General features: G+C 39.9%; 2 protein-coding genes and 1 long non-coding RNA gene across 7 annotated transcripts; 2 read left to right on the forward strand and 1 right to left on the reverse strand.

Annotated features, from left to right (window-relative positions):
• Positions 1 to 1,837: 1,837 nt before the first annotated feature.
• Positions 1,838 to 3,523, forward strand: LOC144707362 (uncharacterized). Its single transcript, XR_013582468.1, has 3 exons — positions 1,838 to 1,961; positions 2,077 to 2,116; positions 3,197 to 3,523. It is a non-coding gene; the product is annotated as an uncharacterized LOC144707362 (long non-coding RNA).
• Positions 3,524 to 3,831: 308 nt separating this feature from the next.
• Positions 3,832 to 11,925, reverse strand: LOC144707817 (uncharacterized protein At2g34160-like). Of its 5 annotated transcripts, XR_013582552.1 has the most exons (10): positions 10,607 to 11,925; positions 10,447 to 10,492; positions 10,289 to 10,336; positions 10,144 to 10,208; positions 9,988 to 10,054; positions 8,624 to 8,721; positions 7,075 to 7,459; positions 6,444 to 6,803; positions 5,063 to 5,162; positions 3,832 to 4,052 (listed from the first exon to the last, which is right to left on the reverse strand). XR_013582552.1 is itself a non-coding variant. In XM_078581064.1 (6 exons), exons 1-4 carry the CDS (start codon positions 10,745 to 10,747, stop codon positions 10,150 to 10,152), a joined length of 294 nt encoding a protein of 97 aa, XP_078437190.1. In that variant the 5' UTR covers positions 10,748 to 11,909; the 3' UTR covers positions 8,439 to 8,721; positions 9,988 to 10,054; positions 10,144 to 10,149. The 5 variants fall into 5 exon arrangements, 1 of the variants encoding a protein (XP_078437190.1); XR_013582550.1 differs by lacking the exon at positions 3,832 to 4,052 and having other exon boundaries at positions 4,065 to 5,162; positions 7,075 to 8,721; XR_013582553.1 differs by lacking the exons at positions 3,832 to 4,052; positions 5,063 to 5,162 and adding an exon at positions 6,184 to 6,308 and having other exon boundaries at positions 7,075 to 8,721.
• A 3,849-nt stretch (positions 11,926 to 15,774) lies between these two features.
• On the forward strand, positions 15,775 to 16,548 carry LOC144707418 (uncharacterized). Its single transcript, XM_078580519.1, has one exon. The coding sequence runs from the start codon at positions 15,775 to 15,777 to the stop codon at positions 16,546 to 16,548; it is 774 nt and encodes a 257-aa protein (XP_078436645.1).
• The last annotated feature ends 251 nt before the right edge of the window (positions 16,549 to 16,799 follow it).

Here is a 16,799-nt window from a genome sequence, read left to right on the forward strand (position 1 = left end):
TCCCAATATTCCTAGGATCGCCACTCCACATGGATTACGATTAATGCGGCACCAGCCGACTCCTTAGTCATCTCAACAACCTGCGCCCAAATGACGATCCACGTCAGTCAAGTGCTTCAAGTGTAGGGGTTTTTGACATTGTACGAATGATTGGCCCTCTAGGTTACACATCAACATTAGAGGGAAGGCCATTAACCCTCAAGTCGACAATGATTTTGAGGTCAACATCTATCTAGGTGAGTGCCCCAACGACGATGCATGTGATACACGTCTGGGATATATTTACATCACTCTCGTTACCGTGGGGTCTGGGTCACAGTGAATTAACCTGCAGATCAAGTCAGAAGATCCAGCTATAGACGTCCATAGAGTCCCACAGCCCAACCTGCTTGCGCCATCAATGCCGAGACCAACCATCCAACCGCCCAGACTAAAGACCCCACATGCATCATCGATGCACCAATTACTTACATCTTGAGGTGCCATCACCACGTTACGAACCTTAAGACTAGTGGTTATCTTGACATGGCAACAGGCTCAGTATACCCACACGCCATTTGAGCACCACATCCTCAACCTTCTACGTGTACGTGGAGGTTCAAGGGTGTAAATGTAAGTTCATCATAAACATAGGGTGTTGCATCAATGCAATCTCTGAGGATACTCTCATTAGGATACCGCTCACATTGGTCGCCCACCTAACAGCCTACAACACATCATAAATTGATGCATTTACACTCATAGCAAAGTCCCAATATGAGGTGCTCTTTAAGATGAGCGCACACATGGAGATGATGTTAAAAAAAAATGTGGTGCGCATGAGGATTGGCATTGTCACATTGGAGCGGCTTTGACTACTCAAAATGACATCCAATAGGCAGGCCGAGCAGGCACATGCTTATTCATATTTGGTGGGCAAAGACTACTATGGTATTTGATAGAACCAATCCCGGCACCTCTGGCTCTGACCGGCCTTACTTGGCTACCACTATCAATGGCCCCATTGAACATTAGTGGATATGTCTTTAGATGAGAATTTTAATGAGAGAGGAAGGACTCTGTTGGATCCCCCTCGTAACAAATGTTATCGCCATTTTTTGGGACATATTCCCTAAAAAGCTCGCGAATGTGCTCCCAGTGATGCATGCATACATCATGTCATCGGCCTTGTGTTGGAAGCGTCACTACAAAACTTGCCACATTACCAGATGGACCAAATCAAGGACGAGGTGGTACATTGATAGTCAGCGGGAACGTAAATGTTGGTAGTGGGAGCATATTAGCGTATTAGCAAGGTAGATAGGCTATGTAACACACATAGACCCAAAATGTGCTATGAAGTCATATTTGTCATTTATGGGACATTTTAGGTGTATCTTCTCCAATTTAATAAGAATTTTGCAAATGCATTGAATAGAGCATGTGATTAAAACTGCATTTTAAGATGAAGGAAATATAACAGCGAGGGGCAATTTGGTCCACCCTCGCCCCTGTCCCTCGATCTAGCGGGCCGGAGGTTGTTTTCCGCCTTGGACGGGGGCATTAGGCGATCCAATGACGTGGAAGGACCCCCAGGCTCCATCGGACAGCATAGGAGGTCCCTCCTAAGCCGTTAAAGGAGCCCCCAATTCGAGCATCCTTCCACCAAATTCTCCATCGCATCTATACTACTATAATAGGAATACATGTGCGCTTCTGGCCTCCGATTGGCTGAAAAATAAGTTAGAGGGAAGAGAGAGAGTGTGAGAGAGAAGAGAGAGAAAGAGAGATCGGAAACGGTTGAGAACGGTTTCTTATTCTATCACCAAATGACTTAAGATATGTAAGTGGTTGTCATCCACGAGGATTGCGCTTGATCTTTAATCGCGTTCGAAATTGGGAGCAACAAAACTGTTCTGAACAAAAAAGTTATAGTTTCTTGCACCCAAATGCCCGTAAGGCTTTACGTCAATCTAGCCAAGGTACAACTATCTTTTCTTACATGTATTCGATTTTGCAGAAGATCATGAACCAACACAACGAGTTGGATCAAGGACTGACCAAGATGCGCTAACACCTTCCTATTGTCCTGTTCAGGGCCGTCGCTGAATTAAGGAATTGAGAACGAGAAGCACATGTATTTCCCTCACTTGGTTCTAAATTCTTTGCCCATTTTTGGAATTATGTTCCTTTTTCCATCATTACAAAACGAAAGTCTGATTTCCTTTTTCTTATTGCGTGTTCCTTTTCTTATCAATACAAAACTTAAAAAAGAGAGAGTGTGATAAGGATATACCTATCGACTTTTCTTGCAAGAGATATCAAAAGCCTGGGTCATAACGATATTAGTTTGCAAGCCCGTGTTCTGGGATTCCCTGAACTAAAAAATGTGCAAAACATTTTTGAACTGTGTTAATTTGTTGAAATATTCAATTCTCAGGACAGGAGTTCAATCTTATCTCGGCGACATTTTCCGGAATTATCATGCTTTCTTCAGCCTCTAAAGAACGAAAAGCTCAAACGTTTTTCACATCCGAACAATCTCTTATCTGTGATCGAACAATCTCCTGACAGGAGTTCAATCTTATCTGGGCGACATTGTCTGGAATTATCATGCTTTCTTCCGCTTCTAAAGAACAAAAAGCTGAAACTTTTCTCTGATCGTATTGAAACATTCCAATCACGTCAATCTCTGATCTAACTATCTGAATACGTATTTTACGTTGTCCACTTTAGAATGTATGTTCCTTCTTTAATCAATACAAAACAGAAGTTTGACTTCCTTTTTGAATCGGACGTTCCTTTATTTTATCGGATGTTCCTTTTTTATCAATACAAATTCCTTTTTTGCCGATTGTCGTATGAAACTCCAAATGATGATCATGATGGTAATGTTTTTGTGAACAAAAATAGTTAAATTTGTGGTGTAGAAATGATCTTAGATCGACCAAATTCTACGAAACAGACTATAAATTCAATTTTCTGGATGCAATATATATGTTTCTTACAGATATCCTTGGTCTAAGTGTTCTCAGAATAAATTAATTTTACAGTTTTTGTGGCCCTTTTAAAATAATTTCTCACTCAACAGGAATTCCGTGAGTATGATAGTATGTAGGCAATCCTCAATGTTGTTTCTACAATATTTTCTGACGGAATGGTTAAAAAGCTACCATAATTCATTTACTAAGACAAAAGTTTATTGCGATTTTTTCAGGTTGATGTGATTGGAATCGATGAAGCTCAATTTTTCACAAACCTTATAAATTTCTCTCGAAATCAGCCGATCATGATGGAAAGATTGTGATTGTTCAAGGTTTATATGGAGATATCTAATGATCTAAGTGTTATCAGAATAATCCAAATTGACCGCAAGGTGTGAGCTCTGGGGCAATAAGATCTTCTTCAACCTCAGGAAGACAGATCAGAGACAGACTGAATAGGTTGGGGGAGCAGATGTCTACATGCCGGTCTATCGGCACCACTACGCGAATGCACCTGGTTGATCTGTCATCAGGTATGAGATTTTGTACTGAATAAGAAGCTAGATTAACTGGCTATGGCCTTTCGTGCAACAAAGTTGATCCCTTCACTGATTATGATAGAAAATAAGAAAAAAAATCGGAGAAGAAAACAGGCCAGATTTTGCAAGTATAAATTACTGAGAGCCTGAAAATTTCCCTCTTATTTTTCGTCAAAAGTGGAAACTCTTCTCTTCTTTTCTTCATCCACTATCTCCTGGTAAATTGGTTAAAATTTCTAATTTTACCCACGCTTGATAGAATATAGAAGAAAATTGGCTTAGAAAAGTGGTCATCTTTTCGCATCGTGAATCAAATTCAATCTGAAAAAATTCGTTCTTATTTCCTCTCAATAATGAAAACTATTATTTTCTTTTTTTATCCAGTTGCTTCTAGGTAAAGAGTACGCCACAGAGTACAAATCCAAGGTAATATGCTATACAGTTCATTAGAAAGTACTAGTGGGGCCCGCTCACAATGCTCGCTTTGGGTAGAGAGAGAAGGGAGAGGAAGCAGCTCCGTCCTTATCGTTGGAGCGATGAAAATAAGTATCTAGAATTATTTAAATCATACATGTTATCAATTAATCATCGCCAGATTTTGAGAAACTTCAAAAATGAACTAAAAGGATCCAAATCTATAAAGAGAAGAGAGAGAAAGCAAGGCTGTCCTTATTTTGAGAGATAAGAATAAATGCCATCGTCAAAATTCATTAATTTCTATAAAATACATTAAATTCGGAAAATAGATACAAAAATCAACAGAATCTGCCGTTGATCCAATTTTCAGAGAAAAATATATTCAAAAATAGAATCGTAATCAGAAAATAGATTAAAAAATCAACAACATCTGTTGTGGATCCATTTCAGCAGACAATAGATTCAAAAGTCATTAATTTTATTAAAACACTTTCAAACTTTCAATAAAATACATTTTCAGCAGAAAACAATATGCAAAACTCAGTATTTATATGAAAATGCATTAATTTTAGAAGAAAAGCATCCGCAAATACAATAGCATCACGCTTGATCCATTTTCAGTAGAAAACAGATTCAAAATAGATTCATTTGCAGAAAACAGATTCTAAAATTCATAAAATAGTTTCGAAATTCAACAACATCTGCCATTTATCCATTTTCAGCAGAAAACTTATTCAAAAGTCGTAAATTTTATTCAAATACATTCAAATTTTCATTAAAATACATTTTCACCAGAAAATAGCTTCATAGTTCATTAATTTCACTAAAATACATTGATTTTAGAAAAAGAGTAAAAAATCAGCAGCACCTGTCGTTGATCCATTTGCGGTAGAAATTAGATGAAAAAATAGATTCCATTCTAGAAAAGAGATCCTAAATTTCAAGAAATAGACTTGAAATTCAAAAGCATCTGTTGTTGATCCATTTTTAGTAGATAATGGATTCAAAAATATATTCATTTTCAAAATTCAACGGCACTCTTTGATTGGATAAAAACTTAGAAACGTGGATGGTTCAAATGAAATGCACGTAGAGAGAGAGAGAGGGAGAGAGACAGAGAGAGACAGAGAGAGAATGCTTTACCACTCCAAAGCATTGCTCACGCATGCCCCGCCTTACTCTTCCCCTAAATTTCTGTCGATTGTCATTCCGACATTATGCGGCCCTATTTCTCTTCAGTCCCCTACATTTTCACGAGAAAATAGATTATAAAATAGATTCCAAATTTCAGAAAAATAGATTCAAAAGTCAACAGCATCCTTTGATCCATTTTCAGCATAAAATAGATTCAAAATACATTTATTCCATTAAAATACAGTCAAAATTCCTCTAAGTAACATTTTCAGAAAATATATTCAAAATCTCAGAAAATAGTTTAAAGTCAACAGCATTTCCAGTTGATCCATTTTCAGCAGAAAATACATTCGAGTCATTAATTGCATTAAAATACATTCAAATTTTCATTAAAATACATTTTTAGCAGAAAGTAGACCCAAATTTCATTAATTTAATTAAAATACATAAATATATTCAAATTTCATTAATTTCCTAAAAATACATTAATATATTCAAAATTTTCAGAAAATAGATTCAAAAGTCAACAGCATCCTTTGATCCATTTTCAGCGTAAAATAGATTCAAAAGACATTCATTCCATTAAAATACAGTCAAAATTCCTCAAAGTAACATTTTCAGAAAATATATTCAAGATCTCAGAATATAGTTTCAAAAATCAACAGCATTTCCCGTTGATCCATTTTCAGCAGAAAATACATTCGAGTCATTGATTGCATTAAAATACATTCAAATTTTCATTAAAATACATTTTTAGCAGAAAGTAGATTCAAATTTTCATTAATTTCATTAAAATACATTAATAGTCTCAAAGTTCATTAATTTTATTAAAATTGTCTGACGAAGATTTTGTCATCAGATTTCACCCTAATCTCAGGGCGTGATTCTGATAATCGATAAAGGTTTCGCCCTCATCGATCGACACAAACCCTTCAACGATTCACATTCTTTATTTGTGTTTTCTTCTCTGAAATGCATACAAAAATATCGCTAGATCTCAGAGAAATAGAGATATTTGCATACAACGGCTCTAGTTTGTTCATCAAAGATCAGTAGCCGTGAAACTTGCAGAGATCTTGAAAATTGTAGATCTTGGAACAAACTTCCGAGGAAGATTTTGAATTAATGATTTTGTCATCAGATTTTGCCCTAATCTTAGGACGTGATTCTCATAATTGATTGAGGTTTTCTCCGCGATCGATCGACGCAAAGCCTACAACGATTTGCATTCTCTATCTGTATTTTTTGCTCTGAGCTGCATAAAAAGTATCGTTATATACACAAACCATTGACAGTTCAAAACAACTTCGAACTCGCGTACCAAACTTGCAAAAAAAGATGTGTCACCAAATTGTTTTCAAAAGGGAAGAATAAATATTCATATACTGACCTCAATACTTCCTGCGAGGGGTAAACCCGGCCCAAAACCTTCGCGGCTCAGTGCCCATCACCGGCTGCGCCCATCCAAGGAACTATGAAAGAATCGCGCCTTTCGAAACGCCACACCGGAGAACTACCGAGAAACCGCCAAATTTGAAAGAGCGTTCCCCAATTCCTTAACGGCGAAGGAGTTAGGCAGCCCTTGTTCTCAGCTTTTGATTCGATGGTCGATGTAGAAATTTCTTTTGATCCAAAAGTTTGGGTCAAGAATTCGGAGTTTTTGCTCTTGGAAAATCAGCGAAAGAATTTCTTCTGGTTTTACTCTTCTATGTAGCCCAGCCGGCGGAAATGATGACAATTGTGCCAATTCCTGTGATAAAAAAGAAACATACGGGAAATCTGAAATTCATTCATGACAATGATTCTTTCTGAACAGAAATCCAATGTTAATTCGACGGGAATTCAGGTTACATTCATACCCCCCCCCCAAGAGCGGACAGCACAACCCCGTTGTGATGGTTCATGATCTTCAGCAAAATCAAAAACGGGGATGAGCACAATACATCGGTTTTCTTAAATCAATGGGTAAATATTCTCATGAAAAAAAAATCAAAAGAATTGTTATGAAAAGATGATCATACCTTGGCTAGATTAAGGTAAAACCGTATGGGCTTCTTGGTGCAAGAAACTTGATTTCTGTTGTTCAGAATGCCATTCTTGCTCCCATTATCGAGCGCGATTAGAAATCGAGGGCAATCCTAGTCCACGACGACCACTTCCATCTCTTCACTCGTTTGGTTATAGAATGCAAAATCGTTCTCAACCGTTTTTTGATCTCGCTCACTCTCTCTCTCCTCTCTCACTCTCTCTCCTCTCTCTCACTCTCTCTATTCTCCCTCACTCTTTTGTGAGCCAATCGGAGGCCAGAAGCGCACACATATTCCTATTATAATAGTACTAGTGGGGCCTGCTCGCAATGCTCGCTTTGGGTAGAGAGAGATGGGAGAAGAAGTATGCTCGCTCACTCTGTCCTCATTTTGGGAGAGAAGAAAATCAGTATGTCAAATTACTAAAATCATAAATGTTATCAGTTAATCATCGCCAGATTTTGAGTAACTTCAAAAATCAACAAAAGGACAAACTTGTACTAAGAGAAGAGAGAGAAAGCAGGACCGCACTTATTCTGAGAGATAAGAAAAAATCCCATCCTCAGAATTCATTAATTTCATTAAAATACATAAATTTCAGAAAATAGATATAAATTTCAACAGAATCTGCCGTTAATCCATTTTCAGCGGAAAATAGATTAAAAAATACATTAATTTTAAGAAAATAGATTCAAGATTTCAGAAAATAGATTCAAAAATCAACAGCATCTGTTGTTGATCCATTTCAGCCGAAAATCTATTCAAAAGACATTAATTTCATTAAAATACTTTCAAACTTTCATTAAAATACATTTTCAGCAGAAAATAGATTCAAAACTCAGTATTTTCAATAAAATACATTAATTTCAGAAAATAGATACAAAAGCATCTGTGGTTGATCCATTTTCAACAGAAAACAGATTCAAAATAGATTCATTTGCAGAAAACAGATTCTAAATTTTTAAAAATAGATTCAAAATTCAACAACATCTGTTATTTATCCATTTTCAGCACAAAATAGATTCAAAAGTCATAAATTTTATTAAAATACATTCAAATTTTCATTACAATACATTTTTAGTTGAAAATAGATTCACAGTTCATTACTTTCATTAAAATACATTAATTTCAGAAAATAGATTCGCAAATCAACACCATCTGCTGTTGATCCATTTTCAGAAAACAGATTCTAAATTTCAGAAAGGAGATTGAAAATTCAACGGCATCTGTCGTTGATCCATTCTCAGCATAAAATAGATTCATTTTCAAAATTCAATAGCACACTTTGATCGGATCAAAAATTAGAAATGTGGATGGTCCAGATGAAACGTATGTCGACAGAGAGAGGGAAGAGAAGATTTGGTCAAAATAATTTGGTCGAAGATTTCATTTAAATAATTTGGTTAAAATTCAACAGCATATGCCGTTGATTCATTTTCAGCAGAAAATGCCATTGATTCATTAGAATGTGGATGGTGCAGATGAAACGTGGGTCGTCGGAGAGATAGAGGATAAGAGAGAGAGTTCATATGAAGTGCTTTACCACTCCAAAGCATTGTTCACGCCCGCCCGGCTTATTCTTCCCTTAAATCTCTGTCGATCATCACTCCGACATTATGCGGCCCTATTTCTTTTCAGTTCCTATTATAGAAGGGTACATTTTCAGGAGAAAATAGATTAAAAAATAGATTTATTTTCAGAAAATAGATTCTAACTTTCAGAAAATAGATTCAAAAAGTCAACAGCATATGCCGTTGATCCACTTTCAGCAGAAAATAGTTTCAAAAGGTATTAATTTCATTAAAATACAGTAAAAATTTTGCTAAAATATATCTTCAGAAAATAGACTCAAAATCTCAGAAAATAGTTTCAAAAATCAACAGCATCTGCCGTTGATCCATTTTTAGCAGAAAATATATTGAAGAGTCAGCAATTCGATTAAAATACATTCAAATTCCCATTAAAATACATTTTCAGCAGAAAGCAGATTCAAGTTTTCATTGATTTCATTAAAATAAATTTATATATTCAAAATTCATTAATTTCATTAAAATACATTGATAGATTCAAATTTCATTAATTTCATTTAAATAGATTCTGAGGAAAATTTTGTATTGAAGATTTTGTCATCAGATTTTGTCCTAATCTTTGGACTTGATTCTCATAATCGATCGAGGTTTTCACCACGATCGATCGATGCAAACCCTATAACGATTAGCATTCTCTATCTGTATTTTCTGCTCTGAAATGCATGAAAAATATCAGTAGATATCTGAGAAATAGAGAAATTTGCATACGCTGCTCTACTTTGTTCATCCTGCTCGAGAAATTCAGAAATCGAACCAAAGATCAAACACCGCAAAACTTGCAGAGATCTTGAAAATTTTAGATCTTGGAAGAAACTTCCGAAGGAGATTTTGAATTAAAGATATCGTCATCAGATTTTGCCCTAATCTTAGGAGGTGATTCTCATAAGCGATCGAGGCTTTCGCCACGATCGATCGACGCAAACCCTACAACGATTTGCATTCTCTATCTGTATTTTTTTTTTCTGAGCTGCATAAAAACTATCGTTAGATCTCGGAGAAATAGAGTGATTTGCATATGATCGCTCTACTTTGTTAATCCTGCGCGAGAAATCCAGAAATCAAAGAAGACAAATTGGGAATTAGGAACAAAAAATCCACGAACACGCGACGCTTCAAGGACGAAGGCAGGGAAGAGGAAGAATCCCGGTTCCGTTGCTTTCTTCGAGCGGCAGAAGATGATTTCTTTCTTTCAAAATACTTGAATACGAAAACAGGAAATGGGGAAATCGATAAAATCTGAAGCCAAAAACAGGAAATCAGACTTGATCGGACGAAACACAGATTGGAGATCAACGATTTTTAGATCAGAAAAACCAACCTTCGACGGAAATTCAAACTTTTTGGGCTTCTAAAAACAATCCTTCCTTCATCAAAGTTTCTCTCCTCTGCATAAACAAAAGCGGCAAGGTCAGTTTAATTTGATATTTAAATCTATAAATCCGGGCGATTTTTTGATATTTGAATCAATACATACCCTGGCTTAGTGAATTAGGAGGCCCTTGTTCTCAGCTTTTGATTCGATGGTCGATGTAGAAATTTCTGTTGATCGAAGAGTTTGGATCAAGAATTCGAAGTTTTCGTTCTCGGAAAATCAGCGAAAGAATTTATTGTGTTCTTACTCTTCTCTGTAGCCCAGCCGGTGGAAATGTTGACGACTGTCCCAATTGCTGTCATAAATAAAGAAACATATGGGAAATTTGAAATTCAGTCATGAGAGTGATTCTTTCTGAACAGAAATCCAATGTTAATCCGACAGGAATTCAGGTTACATTCATACCCCTTCCAAGAGCGGACAGCACGACCTCATTGTGCTGGTTCATGATCTTATGCAAAATCAAACATCGGGATGAGCATAATACGTCAGTTTTCTTGAATCAAATTGGTAAATTACTCATGAAATCAAAAAAATCCAAGGAACTGTTAAGAAAAGATGATACCTTGGCTAGATTAGCGTAAAACCGTGCGGGCTTCTTGGTGCTAGAAACTCGATTTCTGTTGTTCAGAACCCCATTCTTGCTCCCATTTTTTTGCGTGATTACAGATCGAGGGAAGTCCTCGTCGACCACGACCACTTCCATCTCTTCACTTGTTTTGTGATAGGATACGAAACCGTTCTCGCTCTCTTCTCTCTCACTCTCTCTTCTCTCTCTCTCTCTTCTCGCTCACTCTCTTTTCAGCCAATCTCCATCACGCTTTCTCACTATCGCTCTCTCCATCTCTCCCTCTCCCTCTCTCTCCCTCTCTTCCTCTCTCTTTCTGACTATCGCTCTCTCCCTCTATCCCTCTCCCTTTCCCTCTCTCTCTCTCCCTCTCTCCCTCTCGCTTTCTCACTATCGCTCTCTCCCTCTCCCTCTCTCTCTCCCTCTCGCCTTCTCTTCATCGCTCTCTCCCTCTTCCTCTCCTTCTCCCTCTCTCCCTCTCTCCCTCTCTCCCTCTCTATCACGCTCTTTCTCTCTCGCTACGAAGGGTGAGGGAGAGGGAGAGAAAGAGAAAGAGCCAGAGAGGGAGAGAGAGAGAGAGGGAGAGAGCGAGCGATAGCGTAAGAGAGAGAGTGAGACAGAAAGAGGGAGACGGGGACAGAGAGCGGGAGAAAGAGAAGGAGACAAAAAGAGGGAGAGGCGAAGGGAGAGCCAGATAGAAAGGAGAGACGAAGAGAGAGATCGTGCGAGCGGGACAGGGAGAAAGAGAGAGCATGAGCGACGGAAAGGGAGACAGAGACAGAGCGACAGAGAGAAAGAGAGAGAAGGGAGAGAGAGCGAGAGAAAGAGGAGGAAAAAAGACGGAGAGACGAAGGGAGAAAGCAAGATAGAAAAGGGGAGCGACGAAGGAAGAGAAAGAGCGCGAGAGGGAGAGAGAGAGCGAGAGAGAGAGAGAGGAAGAGCAAGAGAAGAAAGAGATAGATAGAGACCGAGCGAGAAAGAGAGAGTGACAGAGGAAGAGACGGAGAGGGAGAGAGAGCGAGACGAAGAGGACAGAAGAATAGGGAGGGACGAAAGGAGAGAGACATAGAAAGAGGGAGCGACGAAGGGAGAGAGAGAGCGCAAGAGGGAGAGAGAGAGCAAGAGGGACAGAGAGATAGAGCAAGAGCAAGAGAGAGAGACACAGATAGAGACAGAGCGCGAGAGAGAGAGAGTCCGAGAAAAAGAGAGAGGGGGAGAGATAGCGAGAGAAAGAGAAGGAGAGAAAAAGAGGGAGAGACGAAGGGAGAAAGAGAGATAGAAAGGGGGAGCGACGAAGGAAGATGAAGAGTGCGAGAGGGAGAGAGAGAGGGGAGATAGAAACTGTTTTTCTTAACCGCTTATCTATCTCTCTTTTCTCTCTCTCTCTCTCTTCTCTCTAACTATTTTTTCAGCCAATCAGAGGCCAAAAGGGTACACCAATTTGCTTTATAGTAATAGAGATAGATGAGATTACCTGATTTTATTGTTATTCTCCTAATTTCTTTTAGATTTTCATGAAAAGGAACTGATCCAGTTGAAGCGGGAGACAAGATTCAACTGTGGATTCTTCATTGAGCTGAGTTTACGCTTCTCTTTATCATTCGAATTTGGGGGTGAGTGCAAGTCTTCCATAAGAATTACCAATGTTAATTTATATCTGAATCCTATTCACATTGATCGAGAAAATTAACTTTTCTATCAAGAAATTGTCCTCCTCGAATGATAAGATATGTTTATTTAATTTTGAATTCCTATTTCATCATGTGTCCAATTTGAAGCAAATTTTGAAATGGATTTGATGGCCTTATTCTAATGTCTACGTCTAACCTCTACTAATAATTTTAGGAATTCATGTGTCCTTTTGGACAGTGATTGCGCCCATCATTGTGTGCAACAGTATGGCTGAGCGAATTGCATATTGTTGCTCTACTGGATCAGCCAACATGAAGACATTCCTTGCAGCTACCTGTAGTGTGGAAAACGTTCAACCACATTCTCTTGGAGGCATGATTGTAACATGCACTGCATGCCAATCGGAGATGTGGATGCAAGAATGCAAACATGGCCCCACCCAGCAAAACCCAGTGTTCCAGTTATGCTGCAAGAACAGTAGGATGATGCTTGCGGCGTTCCCCAATCTGGCGGCACCGCTTCTTGATCTGGTGGATGGGACGATAGAGGAGGCAAAGCACAACCACAATTTTCTATGAGCATACAATTAGGCTTTCGTATTCATGTCCAATGGTGCAAATTTTGACCGTTCCCTCGCTGACAACCAAGTCAGCATGTACACGTACCGCATACAATTATGCATTTATCATCTTATCTCAAATGCTCTGCTGTCCCCTTTTGGTCAAGCTCCCTATTTTGCTCAAATCTACATATACGACACGGACTACCAGATCGAATGATGAATCTCTGTCTTCCCCGATCTGCATCGCAACATCCTTGAAAAAATCCACTATTGATTGAGCTAGGCCAATCCCTTTGTTCGCCAATTTCAAGCGAACAACGAAGAAGTGCTTCTCAATGCATCCATCCAAGAATTTGAGCTACGAATCGGTGAGCCTTGTGTCCCCAACCGCTGTTATGACCAACCCACAGGCTCTAAAATCGTTGTACTTATGCCTAGAGATGGTAACAAAGGAGATGGAAGGTGTAATATTATTCTTCGCAAGCGTGGGGGGGGGCCTACAGTTCGTGAATCAGCTCGATGGAAATTGTGATCCGCTCCACTTTGTGCTGCTCTTTCCATATGGTAGTAAGGGATGGAGCCTGCAACTAAAGGAAATAAGTGAGGTAACGATGAACTAGTTTTATGCCTATCACATCATGGTTCGAGACTCATCAAGAGTGCTTCGTCTTTCTGGTAGGCTTTTTCAAGAATATGTTGTGGATGCTTACGCCAATGTTGAAGAATCTCGCTTGCACTGGATTCTCTGCAACCAGTCGACATTGCATGCAAGCCTCTACCGAGGGTTGATTGATCAAGTTGCCACCCACGCTGTTGCCATGCCTGTAGGGAGGATGATCATTCTCCCACCATCCTTGATCGGCCGCCCGCTACATGCAAGGGCTGTACCAGGATACCACGGCCATCGTAAGAAAGATGGGAAACCCAGATTTATTCATCATAATGACTTTCAACCCAAAATGGGCCGACACACAGAAGCGCTACTACCTGGCAAGCAGTCACAAGATCGATTCGACCTATGTTGTTGTGTTTTTAGAATGAAATTGAACGAGCTCCTCCATTTGATCATTGACAAGGAAATATTCAGCAAAGTAAAAGGCACTGTGTATGTCATCAAGTTTCAATAGCGTGGTCTCCCACACGCACACGCGCTCTGGATACTAGATGATCCGTACAAGCCAAGAACCCCTAAAGACATCAACAAGATCATGTGTGCCGAGTTACTAGATATGAGCGACAAGGACTTGTTTGATTGTGTGGCGACACATATGATCCATGGCCACTACGGACCTGCAAACCCAAGATGCATGTGTATGAGGAAGGTAAATTGCTCCAAGAAATTCCCCAAGGAGTTCATTGGCTCAACACAAGTAAACAGCGATGGGTACCCCCTCTACTTGTGCCGTAATAATGGACGCGACATCTGGAATGGTTCACATCTCATCAACAATCACTGGGTTTTTTCGTACGACAAGTATTTGTGCAAAGTGTTCAATTGTAACATCAAAGTGGAAATCTGCTCTTCCATTCAATCAGTGAAGCACCTATACATGTACGTCTACAAAGGCCACGATCGCATTCAAGCAAAACTATCTTCAAAGAATGCTCCAATGGACGATGCCATTGCAGGTGCAGCTCAAGACCCTTTGTCGCGCGATGAAGCCCAACAATATCTCAAAGCCCGATATGTGTCTACATTAGAGGCATTTTGGCGTATCTGCGAATTCAGAATGCAGAAAATGTATCCCAGTATCTACATCCTCCAAGTTCACAATGAGAATATGCAATCCGTGGTGTATGCAGAAGGCGAAGCGGTCAGTGAAGCCATGGACAAGTCAGCATGCACGCCCCTCACAGAGTGAATGTGGCATAACACAGAGCATCCACAAGACGAAGTAGCCAAACGGATGCTATACAGTGACTTCCCATCTTATTACACGTGGAACGACTCCACTCGACGTTGGGCACGACGTTAACGGCTGTAGTGTATTGGAAGGGTGCACTTTGTCTATGCTCGAGAGAGTACGCGATACTACCTTCGGTTGATGCTTCATCATGTTCTAGGAGCACGGTGTTATGAAGATTTGCGCACCATTATAGATGTTGTCTATGACACGTATCAAAGAGCTTTTGAAGCGGGTAGCCTACTCACTCTGACGCAGAGTTCGACAACAATCTCGCATTGGCATCAGGTGTTGCTTCTCCCCGTCAAGTTTGTGAGCTCTTTGTGATGATGCTACTCTAATATGAAATATCCGAACCAGACGTGCTTCTCCAGAGATACCTTGAGGCCATGTCGGAGGACATTCGATTTGAGAACTGCATTTCACAAGTGACTAACCAGATATGGCAAAAAGTGTTGAGCGCTCGAGTCAATCCTCTAACACAATGTATCTTTGCACGCAGCATTCCTAGGGTTGCCCTACGGCGTCGAACTTCAATTAACAGATACAAAATACAAGCAAAGCCATGGAAACAACATCCTGAATGAGATCCTAGCGGCAAAACACCAAGGTCTTCTTTCTGGACGGGCCTGGTGGACCTGGTAAGACGTTTCACTACTCAGCTATTCCAGCAAAGATCAAGGCCTCTCGCCTCACTGCCATAACGACAATGACAAGTGGTATTGTGGCACTTCTTCTGAAGGGAGGGCGAACGTTGCATTCCACATTCAAGATTCCTATTCTCGTCACTCACATCTCAACGTGTGGATTCTCGCCTGACTCAATGATTTGCCATCAAGTTCATTCACCATGTGTTATAATTGTGGATGAAGCTCCAATGATGTACCACCATGTTTACAAGACGCTCGATCGATCTATTCGAGATGTGATGAAGACTATTGATACTAGGGAAAATGCTCCTTTCAATGGCAAGGTTGTCGTGATGGGAGGCGACTTCAGATAAATGCTTCCAATCATACAGAAAGGTTCGCGCTCAAGGATCATCAATTCATCCCTTAACCAAAGCAATGTATGGCGCCATTGCTCTATTTTTCGCCTCAGAACCAATGTCCGTGTTTCCTTACGACCAACAAGCATGGAGCGAGTTCTTACTTACTGTCGGACAAGGACGTGTTGGCCGCGATGTCTATCTTCCACCTAACATTCAGCGCGACTCCTCTCTGTTTGATATGATTGCCGAAGTTTATGGTACCTTTAAAGATGGTGCAACTCAGTTGTTAGCAAAGAGGATTTTGACGCCTTTGAACGATGATGTGGTAAAGGCCAACAACATGGTGCTTGACATCTTTCCAAGGGAAGTGAAGGAGTACTTCAGCTTTGATGCAATCCCTCCTGGTGAAGTCAACAACAAATCCCTCTACCCAACAGACTTCCTAAACACAGTTGATGATGTGACAATGCCACTCCACAAGCTCCGACTCAAGATTGGCTACATCGTGATCCTTCACTTAAACTTGAACACGTTGCAAGGTCTATGCAATGGGACTAGACTTCGGATGGATCTCTTTTTCCTGACAATGCTACAAGCCACAATCGCCAGCCAAGGCAATTTCAACGGTGAAGTCCATCTCCTACAACGGATTGCGCTCTACCCGTCTCAATCAAGGCTTCTGTTTCGACTCAAGCGCCTTCAATTCCCAATTCGATTGGCCTGCCCAATGACGATTAACAAATCCCAAGGTCAGACTCTCGACAAGGTGGGGTTATATCTACCAAACCCTCTTTTCACTCACGGCCAACTCAACGTCGTTCTCTCAAGGACGTGGATTGTTCTATCATGACTAGTGTTTTGTGATGGCAACGCAAATTGCTTGCCTATGACTAACGTTGTTTACACAGAGGTTTTTGGTTAGGAGATGTTGAGTAGAAGGCTGTAGAAGACGAGCTTCTACGTTATCAGGTACAACCTCAAACTCTCTCTCCACCTTCACATCACCATAATCTTCCGAAACTAAGATCCTTCTTAGTTTCAGCTTCCAGGAAGGCATTACCTCATCCGCGCTTCACTAAATTGAGCATCATCATCATCAAT

The sequence above is a fragment of the Wolffia australiana genome, chromosome 9 (assembly GCF_029677425.1).
Source record: "Wolffia australiana isolate 7733 chromosome 9, ASM2967742v1".
Taxonomy (NCBI): Eukaryota; Viridiplantae; Streptophyta; class Magnoliopsida; order Alismatales; family Araceae; genus Wolffia; species Wolffia australiana.